The 12,772-nt window shown below is 42.6% G+C and overlaps 1 protein-coding gene across 1 annotated transcript; it reads right to left on the reverse strand.

Moving 5' to 3' along the window:
• Positions 1-9,190: 9,190 nt before the first annotated feature.
• Positions 9,191-12,406, reverse strand: LOC136437400 (gastrin-releasing peptide receptor-like). The gene has a single exon (XM_066432004.1). The coding sequence runs from the start codon at positions 12,183-12,185 to the stop codon at positions 10,935-10,937; it is 1,251 nt and encodes a 416-aa protein (XP_066288101.1). The 5' UTR covers positions 12,186-12,406; the 3' UTR covers positions 9,191-10,934.
• Positions 12,407-12,772: the final 366 nt, after the last annotated feature.

Raw genomic sequence — 12,772 nt, forward strand, 5'->3', positions numbered from 1 at the left:
TTCTCCATATTCGCATCATCCGATCACGGACACAGAGACTGCCAGCAACATCTTTCCAACTCATCTCCTAATCAAACCAGCTGAAAAAGAAACTCTGAGCCTTTCATTTTCCCTTCAGGGACCTTTCTTCATCAAGATATATCATATTTTTGTCTCGGATGAAATAGATCTAATAGACGTGTAGACTGCGGGAGTCAGACACCGGTGAGTTGAGGCAGGTCGGTAATTTGATGTGGCCTTTGGATATAATGGAATGGTGTATGGTAATTAGTGGCTGACACTGTTATGTGCACGGTGTAGTCGGCACGTTTGGGACTGATTAGTTTTCCCTAGGGGAATAAAGAAAAATCAGGCTACCTTGAATAAGGCATTAATCAATTAGCTCCATTCTGCAAATGGCAATAGTAGGCTCGACCTAAGTGAGAGGCAAGGAGTTCACGAAAGATCCACATATAGATAACAACTATATTAGCTCGGGCAGTCGGTGTCTGCAATGGGTATTGTGTGATGAACAGACGATTGTGTTCAAAGAATCAGTTCTAATTGTTAATTTATATGTATAAAGACATTGCATGAGTTTATTGTCGCCACCGCAACTACATCGTCGCCAAAAAAAGTCTAATAATCTCAAAAGTTACAGTAGTTCATTTACGAAGTGTTTCGATGGCTAGATCAAAGAAGAGGGACATGTGATGCCACCATTGCAAATAGGTATCGACCACACCTCAGCTGTATCCGCTTGTATTTTCGATACCAGTGGATATATTCATCACATTATTAAAACGTTGACTTTTACTAGACTTTTACCTCCCGGTTCCTCGCATGATTACCTATTTGTTACCGGGCCCCGCGTTGATTTTAAGGCCGGGTTAAATGATTTGGGGTCCCGGCCGGGTCTAAAAAAAGCTCGGCAGCCGCAAGGTGTCCCACGGTGCCACGTAGGGGTCACGCCCGAAAGTGAGTGTCAAAAAAACATTCCGTGAACTTCCCGGCTGGCGGGGCCCCTTTGCCAATTGTGACCTTAGCATGACCCTGAGAAGCCTTTGCAAATACCATACATGTTGCGAAGAGCTTTATAGGTTGACACTCACGAGAGGTTTGGACCGCAAAAAATTGATTAAATTGAAAGTTAAGACAGGCAATTTCACCCCTCTTTTCCTCGTGCGTAACTCCTGATTCCACATATGAAAGTTTCTCGGCCTTTGGGAGCGGGAAGAACAGAAAGGCAATTTAGGTCTGCCTATTTCGCTTGATATGTAGCTCATAACATGATGCCCATGGGGCACTGCAGGAAATACAGGAAAGCTATATGGTCATTTCCTATCACTAGAAGGTTACTGGAAGTGGTTCACCATCCCCGCGGTTTCAAGCTTTTTCTTTGAATGAATTTTTGCTGTTTGGTTTGAATATGATTCAAGGGAAAATAGTCATACCATTCCAGCAGTTTCATCTTTTTTTTTTTCTTTGATTCAATGAATTTTGGTACTTGGTTTGAATATGATTCAAGGGAAAGTATTCTTACCATTCCAGCAGTTTCATCTTTTTTTTCTTTGATTCAATGAATTTTGCTGGTTTGAATATGATTCAAGGGAAAGTATTCTTATCATTCCTACAATTTCATATTTTCTTTGATTCAATGAATTTTGGTTCTTGGTTTGAATTTGATTCAGGTGAAATATATAATTTCTGAAGACATCAAGTCCTTGCCGACAAAGCTGCTTTTTATCATGACCAGTCAGGTTCTAATTTACAATAATGCATCAATACATATTTTGCTACGAGTACTATAGAACAATATGAAGAAAAACGTTTTCAAGGTCAGATGAACAATTGTATAGCATTTGACACCACCGTGGTGGCACTTTGTTACGAGTGCTATAGAACAATACGAAGAAAAACGTTTTCAAGGTCAGATGAACAATTGCTTAGCATTTGACACCACTGTGGTGGTATAAAAGACCATCTACACAGACGCATGTTGTAATAAAGTACAAACCAACAATCTGCAATATCGTAAAATGAAAAAGTGTGTGCCTTGACATTTGGTAGTTTCCACTTTCGCAAAGTGGCACTTTGACAGTTAATGTGAAGAGATATTGGAATCGTCCATGTGAAACGGCACCTCTGGCCTAACCCTGCCAAACAACAAGATAGCTGGCTACCCAAGTGGTAAATTTAATAGCAAGACAAAGACCCCAGAGTACCTAAGGAAGGTAAACCTTTTAGTGTATGTTCAATCATTTCTCACTGGGTACACTTGACCTTTTCGAAGAGAATCGAAGAAGTTGTTTGACCCCAACTTCATTGAAAGATGGGTCTACGGTTTGGCTATGTATTGTTTGAAAACATGTGCTTCAAACACATGTATTCATTTATCAACAGTTTAATGTTTTATTTGCAAGCTCTTGCCCGAGGGCTAATTGCAACATGAAACAATGCATAGAAAGGGTATACTGTACAGATAGTGCGAGTTAACAATGTTGACAAGTCTATTCTAAGAACTACTACGGAATATAATCTACGCTTTTGGGGTTTGACTTCTTTTTTGGAAGCAATGGAAGACAAAGTGCTCCACTTTTTTTGTAATGAGTGGGTTTTGAGAGGTTAACAGGGGTCTAGTTTTCTTTTCGTCAGTGAACGTTTGGAAATTGTTTAACAGGGAAACGTTGAAAACAATGACGGCCCGCCTCAGTGAAACGACTTAAAAGCAGTGAAGATGATGATGATGATGATCTATTTATCCATTTGTCAATCTTTAGGGTGGTTCCTTCAGTTAAGTATGTTTTTTACGTCAAACAACAAAAGACGGTACCGGCACTTTTGCCTATGAGACAGTTATACGTCGTTCTAAAATGTTGAGCATCTGATGCGATTGCATCGCGGCTCGGTCATTTTTCACTTCACCCCTGTCACATCGGTTTGTCTCGACCCATTTCCCGTTTCGTTCCGTCTGACCCACTCCTCTGCTGCTAGTCTTCTACCAGTTTACACGCACGACGGGAAAGTTGTACTGCGTGCAATCGGTGGGAAATGCTATGCACGTAGCTACAACGATGTTCTGTTTGTTATAAGAAATAGTTTGGAAGAACTCGAACTACTTTCTGCATCCAAGAGACGAGAAAAAATCCCAAGGATCTTCAGTAGCTTTTCAGTTGAATATCTTCATAAATGTATAAGATTGATGTTTATTATAACACAGTCATTTTACTCAATTTGTGAAAAAAAGTGTTTCTGTTTCTGACAGGAAATAATGTTCCATGAGTTAGTGTATGTCTCCATCTTTTCCATGAGACTTCAACATGGGAATGCTATTGCAGGACATGTACAACTTAGTCTTTCTGGACCACGCGTCAATGATATCCCCCTTTCCTATCAGATCTTACTCATGTTCCTCACAGATAACGGCAAGTACGCACCATCCGTGCTGCAGACACCGCAAGAATCTACTATCTCGTATGATAATGATGATTGTTACCTGGAAATTGTTGATCCCTTATAAGCACCTTTTCATGGCTGTTTTGTTGCTTGGTGCCGGCGTCATTGGACATGTATTTGGTTTCCTTTTTATGATCATACACTCACTTACGCCGCATAGAACTTAGTTCTTCGTGCTAATTTTGCATTTGGAAGACATAGCGAACCACTCCTATCCCATCTAATTGTATATACCAATATCCCATGTGATTTAGGACACATCACTAAGCATGTTACGTTGACAATGTAGAGCTGATGTGAAGATAAGATGTCTCATTGATCGTGTGTTTGACGTACGGGTTGATCCTTTCCTCGTGAAAGGTCGTACATCATTGCACGTCCGATCCCGGCAACAGCTATGGTAAATGAGTGAGTTACTGTCTCTCCAACTTCCGGTGTAATTATAGTTTCCTCGCTATTTGTAACGAAGTCAATGACTTCGACGGGCACGGGATTTAGGCTATTGGCTTCATAATCATCATCGGTTTCAGTGTTTTCACGTTTATTGCAAAGTAATTTACCATACGGCAACTACTTATCAGTGATATCCGCTTGTCGTGCTTTCGCTAAACACATCATACAGTGACATTCTCCTGTGGTAGGTTTCCAATTCCTGATGTTAAAAGTAAAGTTTTCCATCATCCCATCGAACTACCCCTCCATTAGCCTCACCCCCTAAGACACATAAGGTCCTCCCTAGTGCCGTACAATGGGCGATTATGGTCACATATTGCTCAAACGTACGACCGTCGTTAAAAAAAAACGGCACAATTACACGTCATCCAGTACTAAGGATAAAACCTAATTGCACGCGAGGGAAACACAATCTAAAGGCCGTTTTTTTAATGGTTTGACATTTGATTCAACCTACCGGAAGAGGTGCAAATCACAGACTGAGTAGTTCAACATCAAAGACATATGCTGCGGTCTTTGATGAATGCGGTCAAAAGGGTTGGCGCGTGGAAAACCAATTAACGTGCACAGCATGTCTCTTTCCGGCGGCTGATGAGCAGAATCTACTCTCTACACTCAGAAGGGTTTGATTAAATGTTCGGGGCTCAGATGTCGCCGCTCAACCTGTTGTTCCCTCCCCTCTGGGATACAGCGACAGCACGTCTGTTCATGGCATACCAGATCATACCAGTTTTCTGTTCGGTTCCTGGTGAGACGATTGAAGTAGCATATCGGGGGGTTTGGTAATTCTTTTGCGGGTAGATTTCCGTATCAGGAAGCTGATTTTATCTCTTTGACAGGCTGTTCTTATTCTGAAGGGAGATATAGATGATGCCTTGATATCGACAGCGTTTCGACTTGAATGCTGAACTGGTGCGGAAACTAAGGATTAACAGGAGTTGAGAGACAATGATGAGGTCTGTTGCAGACGATGGAACCGCACTGTTCAATTCGGCACACGTTTTAACGGTTGGGTTTCAGATTGAAACGTTCAAAGGAAAGGGATCTCGAACCAGTTTAGCTCAAATTAACTCAATGAACAGATGGTCGTGACAGAGAGGACAGACGTTAGTATTTACAGGTCATTTGTACGGGGAAATTCCCCTATAGGCCAAGCTCTTTTCGACAAACACGATGAACAGTAGATCACGGCTTAACGTCCCGTCCTAAGGACTGCGATCCTATCCGGTAGCGTGCATGTCGGGTGAGCGACACAGCCAGGATCGAACCCGGGGCTTCTAGTTCCAGAAGCAAGATCGCTAACCACTGGACTACGCACGCTACTCAGAATACTACTTAAGTAGTCTAAAATTCAGGTGACGTTTTCTGTCCGATATTTCAGATACTTGTTGTTTCCCTCAAACGCGTTTCTTTCTATAGAAATGCTTGCTTTGTTATTATCCATTTACAGCTCCTGTTCTTGCATTCTTACAATGTATTTCTAGTTTTGCCTCTTCCAGTTTCTTTCAATAATCAACGCAGACTCAGCGAACAGATTTTCATACAGAATTTATTTCTTTCATTTCACAAAACTACTCTAATACAGGTTCCAGGTAGTGTTCAATATAATGAAAGAGGTGCTCATTATTCAAATGCTGTGGTCCCACAAATACCTTAATGTTAATATACAGGTGCGCACAAATATAGCACTTTTTTCAAAGACTTATCTAACATTCATCAGCTAATATATAGTACCCACATTTTACAAGTTATTTACAACAACACATCATTGCACCATCCGAACAAAATGTTATGAGGGATAGAAATGTACAAAATTCCAGAAGTTAACCCTATCTAGACCGGGCTTTTTTTAGACTTCTTGGACCGGGGGGGGCTCTTTGGACCCCCCCCCCCTTCATAACTTCCGAACGGTATGTTCTATCATCACCAAATTTGCAGGGAGTGATGTTCACGTGAAGTTTTATGATTCCTGTAATTTTGGTGACGTTATGACGCAATCTGACGTTATTATGACGTCATCGATGTGATTTTATTGGCTAAATAGGGAATTCCCATAATATCTAAAAGTATTAGACAAAATAGTGCGTATTGTTGATTTAAAGGTATGCCAAGACATTTGACGTCAGTGGTGACTAAGTTGACGTCAAATTGACGTCGAAGAATGACGTCATGTGTTGTTAGCGACCCCCTGGGATCCGCCATCTTGGATCGGCCATTTTGATTTTTTTTTAAATACATTTTTTCCATGTATGACCCGAAATAACAATCAAAATAGATTAAAAACATTAATCTAAATGTTTATGGCTAAGAAAATTCCAGGTTGTGACGAATTTAAAGGCAAAAAAGCCTGTTTATACCAAAAATGATGATCTTGTCAGCCATCTTGGATTTTGAGCGATGACGTCATCAAATTAGCATAATTTATGAATATTAAATCATGACAGTTACATTAAATCACATATGATGTTATAGATGTAGGAAACTAGTGTGATTGAGCAATAGAACATAGGAAACAACTATGTTTAAATCGAAATTAGTGAAATTTGCATAAAATGCCTCTTCAGAAACCCGTTGCCATGGCAACACGAAAAATGATAAGGTTATACTTTTATCATAATATTGTTGCCAGCTAAATTTTAGGAAAAGTCACCAAGTTTGGTTGTCCTACCATACGTCGTTTGGCAGTTATACGATGTCAAAGTTGGCGCGGGCACTTTTAGCCCCCCCCCCCCGGTCTAGATAGGGTAATGCTTAGGTCACAATTGCGCCGGTGCCCGTCGGGGATGTAGCCCCGGCCGGGCTCTGATGTTTGGGGGGCACCGGCTGTCGTGGTCACAATTAAAAGTTTCCTTCACGCTGCCCTGCAGGGGTCCCGGGGTGCTCCGGCGGGCACTCGGTGGCATTTTTGTAAAATGTTCATTGTCGGTCTCCGGCAGGTACCCGTCAGTTGCTCTGACGGTGTCTTGTAGTGACCCCTGTGGGGTCCGACAGGGTACCGCGTGCTTATCACATCCAGGTGGGGCAGTTGTAGGGTCCCTGCCGAATGCCCCACGAACGACGGTCGGGCATCAGGCAGGCTCCTCGTGGGCACTCTCGGGGGTATATAAAACTGCACTGGAGCTAAATAAAAAACACGATATACGAAGTTTACGCCTTAGTTCTACTCATCTGATCTGTAACGTCACACACTTGACCCGGTCTTAAGAAGTACACACACTTGCTCTGTGCACTTAATTTGTTTCAAAACAAAAGTTAATTCTATACTCTTTGGCGATGGCACCAACATATCCCTTTCCCACAAAACTTTGATTCTCAGATACAACTGGCTAATTAAGATACGTGGAAAGTACATGGTTTGAAGCAAATGAGTTCCAAACAAAGTCTACAAAGACAGATTGCCTTATTTTATGAAGTAAAAATCAAAGTTATGATATCATTAAGGCCAAAATGTTCCTAATAGACAAAAGAAACAGACCAACGTTTTGGGGGTAATAATAGATGAAAAATTAAACTCAAGCGCCCAATCTCTGCTATAAGTAAAAATCAATTTGCTGAAAGAATTGAAGTTATTGTGAAAATCGAATACATCATCCCTCAAAAGATTCTCACAACTATATTATATGCAACAGTCTTATATACCGATATTTAACTTACTGTAACATTGTTTGGGGATGCGCCTACCATGCAATTCTACATCCTCTTACAACTCTCCAAAAGAAATTCACAAGGATAGCAACTGCTTCTGACTTTTGCTGAGACAAAAAACTAGATATCCACGATATCAATAAATATGCAAACAATCACATTTTTCTGGCGTTTGAAAGTGCCATTAAAACCCATTATCACATAGGTAGATGGCGTCGACCAATCAGAAGCCTCCATTGCCCACAATAAGTGGTCTGTTATCACGCCATAACACACCACTTATTGACGTCATGTCAGAACACAACCGTTCCATTTTGTAGAGGGGGTATCTTTTTTATGAATCTTTTTCTTAACCTTGTTTAAAGAATCTTTATAACCGTTGCATTTTGTAGAGGGGGTATCTATTTGATGAATCTTTTTCTTAACCTTGTTTAAAAAATCTTTATTGTCTTAGAATTCCTAAAAATCTCCTTAGAATACATGAAAAAGGGAAAACAATTTAAAATTCCCAAAAATGTTCCGCGTGTTCCATTTGCTGTTGGCCAAAGAAAACACGTTCTATCTAAGATTCCGCGCGTTCCATTTCCTGCTGGCCAAAGAACCTGTGTTCTATTCAGGTTACCTTAGGTCATGTTGCAGGGAGATTCTTCAATGATAACATTTTCTGACTGACCTGAAACCGACCCTCCTATCCTGTGTATGGTTGAAATAAATAAATCAGGCAACAGTTGTACATATTCTTCATCATCTTCTGTTAAAAAAGGACAAATGTGAATTCTTAAATGCATTCTTAATAGTATAAGGGATCTATGCGTCAAACAGAAATTGTCTACTCTTATATGCGTCAGTTTGGATAAGCTATATGATAATAACGTTAATGACCCGCCTCTTCCTCGGTGTATATGGTGTCATAACGCCTGGTCATGTGCTATAACCACCTCATAAAACCACCTCGTTCGCTTCGCTCACTCGGTGTTTTATTCGGTGGTTATAGCACATGGCCAGGCGTTATGACACCATATACACCTTGGGGCGGGTCATTAACCCTTAATTATAGCCCACTGTTGTAGTAAGGAAAGGAAAGGAACATGTAGTAGTCAAATGTTCAGTTATTATCTAACTTTAATCTATACTAATCTAATTATTTGCTTATCATTATCTATAGTTATCGTATTCTATGTATAGTTTTGCTAGATTATTTATAATTCATAATCAAGTATAGACCAGGAGGGCCTAGAATAAGCAAGGACTATATAATGTGCTTGGTATAGGCTATATACGATTTTTCCTCCTCCCAAACCTGTTTTTATCTATTGTTTATCGTATTACGTATTATAAATTTTATTATTGTGCAAATTAATAAACAAACAAACAAGCAAAAAGACAAATAATTACTTGTCCCGGTGGACTGCCGGCACCCGTAGGGGTACCTCGCGGTGTTCTCACGTTGAGGTCACGGCGACGTTTTGTCCGCGGGGCCCGGGTTGAATTTAAGTCAGAGTTAAATTTGTGTCGGGTCCCCGCCGGGCCCAAAAATAGCCCGGTAGCCGCAGGGTGCCCCACGGGGCCACGTAGGGGTCACGCCAGGAAGTGACAAAAACGGCCCGGGAACTACCCGGCAGGGCCCCTTTTTCCAATTGTGACCTAAGCATTAAGAGCCAATCATGGGTATGTCCTCGTGTTTTCAACACAAAAGTAGAAATATCTTTAACATGACCTTAGAAGCACTTTCTAAAGTTGACGTCTACGACGTACGTGCGTTATCACATATAAGGATCCCCGCAGGTCAATACGTTCACACCTACCATCCATCAACTTACGCCGGTTCGATTTCAGTGCCCTCAATCTCCTGATACCGTTTATAACACTTAGAAGAAGATGGGTTTACTTGGCAGTTTGACAGGCACTGGAAGATATGAATCGTTAGACCGCCTGACCTAATTGATGAAGCGTTTAAGATGAAGACAAGAAGCTAAATTTGTCAATACAACGCTTAGTTTAAAATTTGAGGCGATCTACATACTGGTTTTTTTCTGCTTTTTTGTATACATATATCAAATTTGCTAGTAGCTAGAAACAAACATCGATTGAGTATGTCACTTACGAAAGTTGAGGGTGGGGAAACAAACATTCCACATTTTCTCTAGTCACATCGATTGTCTTGCAAAAGTATTTATCAGTTTTTTATACTAGTCAACAACACATTTGGTGCCGTTTCATTCCAATCATTGATAGATAGCTATAACTTAAACACGTACGTTTCACTATCAAGGTATTGAATATTTAATACATTTCCGTAAGCCTGGTGACAACGTTACTACTGTCACTCAGTCCACACAGACTAGGACACATACTGTGCAGACAAAAATGACAAAACAAAAAGTGCATAAGAAAAACGATTCGAACGGTCGAAACACACAGCTCAAACGTTCAAGAAAAGAGTACATAGTTCATGTAGATTTTGTGTGACAACGTTACAAGTAGAGATAAGAAAGTTTTCCAACAGGTTCGACGACCGGACTACCTTTTTTATGACTTATTCTGCCTTCTGCGATAGCTGGTGACAACCAGTCTACCCTGCTCCAGGCACAACTTTCACTTTCCTTCTATTGATTCCTGATCTGCTGCAATTATCCTTCTGGGAAGATTTATCTCGGTACGGGTGACGGTCACAATCTAGTGTGTAATAAAACTGTTTTTCTACCGTCTTCAATAATGTAATTACGTCTGAATGACAGCTTGTCTGACACAGTGACACGCACATGGCTCATCGATTGACCTCTACTACCCCCCTCCCGATTCCACTAGAGCAGCGACTTCACTGCAACCGCACTGTGACCTGAAATTTGAAAGAGCGCTCACAGAATTTCATAGATAAAGAAAAGGAATCTTCTAACGTTTTTCTTCTGTTGTCTATTCAGTCATACTTTTACATTTTGTTTGATTTTCCAATGTTACAACAATCCAATTTAGGTCGCAGCGAGATCGCAGCGAGGTTACCGTTCAGTGAAATGGGGGCCTTAATTACAGAATCCACACAAACTTAAAGGATACACAATGCTTCAGACATGCCATTCCTATTACAACTACTTACAAATTCCAATACTCTGGTAGCATGTCTCTTGAGCTTTGCATCTTTTGCTAGAATTTCTTTTTTTCTTGTGTGACCGTGTCAGAAAATATGTACAGATTTTTGTCAGTTAAGTTTTAAACATCTACAATCATATGACTTTTATATCTTTTTGTATATTTTAGCTTTTTCATGAACTTTTGATCGTTATCAATGACTGCCTGTCCGTCTCAAACGAAAGTGGGGTCCAGTGACATATATACTCAGTTTTCGTCAAGTCTCTCAACGTCTCCTGCTCAACAAATTGAAGTCAACATACCAATTGTTTTCCCTAGATGACCGTCATGGCTGTCATGGCGGTGTCGGTGCGCGACATCGTGTTCGCCCGCCGAATGACTGTGAACTGGAGAGTCCTCATCGTACTCCCCTCGTAAGCTCTCCGAATGTCCGCTCTGCGTCGGCAGCAACAGAACAGGTAGCGGTAGAAAAACGTCCGGAAACTTTTGCTCAGGAGGAAGAGAGCGAGGGGGTTGACGCAGGAGTTGGAGTACATGAGTCCCTGGGACACCACCATGGCCGCGAACATGTCCAGGGGTGGGGGCGGTACCGGAGAATTTGCCCAGGAGAACCAGCGCCACATGTTGACGATGTGCACGGGGAGCCAGCACAGGGCGAAGATGCCCACGAGGATCAGCACGGTCTTGGCGACGTTTTTTCGCGCTTCAAGCTGGCGGATCATCGACTTGTTCGCCGTCGGTATGTTACGGGACGACTGGACCAGGTTGCGGGCGATCATGACGTAGAACACTCCGATGGTGGTGAGAGGGAGACAGTACAGTACGGAGAACTGAGCCATTGTCGCTATCTGTCCGTACAGCGGCTGGTAAGAGGGAGGTGTGGGGCGGCAGATCTTATAGTTCAGGTTTACTATCATGGCGTTACCGTCGGGATCTGTCACGCTGAGGACGCGGTGAATCTCGTCCACGTACGACAGGACCAGATCAGGGGTGGCCAGAGCCATGCTTAGCACCCAGATCAGCACGGTCACTAGGTTGGTTCGGCGGAGGGCATGGTTAGCTTGGATGCTCATCGGCTTGACGATGGCTCGGTACCGGTCGTGGCTCATGGCCGTCAGCGTGAAGATGGACACCCCGATGGATGTGAACTGGATGAAGGGCATCAGCTTACACGGGATGTTGCCGAAGACCCACGCTGGAAGGAAGTAGTTGGCTATGGTGATCGGCACACAGCTGACCAGAACCAACAAGTCCGCCATGGCCAGACTGGTGATGAAGATATTGGGAATGTTCCTCATGGATTTGTTGCACCACACGATGCGTATCACTGCCCCGTTCCCGAGGATTCCACACAGGGCTATGAACGATAGAACCACGGCCACCAGCACCTTGCTCCAAAACGGCGGGCGAACGACGTTCCGCCACATCTCCGTCTCCACTTCGGGCTGCTCCGTCAGAGACGAGTTCGTGCCGTTCACGAGATCATCGGTCATGTTTACGGGAGGCGAGTCCGTCAGCAGCAACCACATTGCCGCCGACACGTTAGCACTGTAGTTCGACATCATCGTAGTGAATGAAGTACAGCGTTCGACATCAGAGTATAAGTCTACAGTAGACAGTCAAACCTGTTCTGTAAGCCTAACTATCCTGTTAGGCATTATTTATCCCTCTCCTCTTCTGCGTTGGTACTCGGTGTCTCATCCGCCGACGCACACGCTCGCTGCTGCTCACTGTAGGCGACGCTGAGACGGGTATCTAGATAGAGGGAAAGATATCAGTCCGTAGGTAAGAGGAAAGACGCAACCAATGGTACCTGGCGAGGCTATGACGCCAAACAACCTGTCACGTCATAGAGTATCAGCCTATCAGAGGAACGCATCTGCTCGCCTTTTGCACGGCTACGCCCGCCCCCACTTTTCCTACAAATGATCGGTCAATAAAGACACGTACTGTTACACACGTGCAGGTGATAGTCCCCATGGGTGGGTGTGCGTCAATGCCTACTGGAGATTAAGTTGTTGGGTTATCATGCTTAGATCTGCCGGTTTCTTACAGAGAACCTTTGTGATTGCACGAAAAATGATACCTACGTTTATCTCTGTGGCTTTTCCTGTCATTTACGTGCTCTCATTTTCGCGCAGTTCAATGGTAA

Source organism: Branchiostoma lanceolatum, chromosome 1, assembly GCF_035083965.1.
Source record: "Branchiostoma lanceolatum isolate klBraLanc5 chromosome 1, klBraLanc5.hap2, whole genome shotgun sequence".
Lineage (NCBI taxonomy): Eukaryota > Metazoa > Chordata > Leptocardii > Amphioxiformes > Branchiostomatidae > Branchiostoma > Branchiostoma lanceolatum.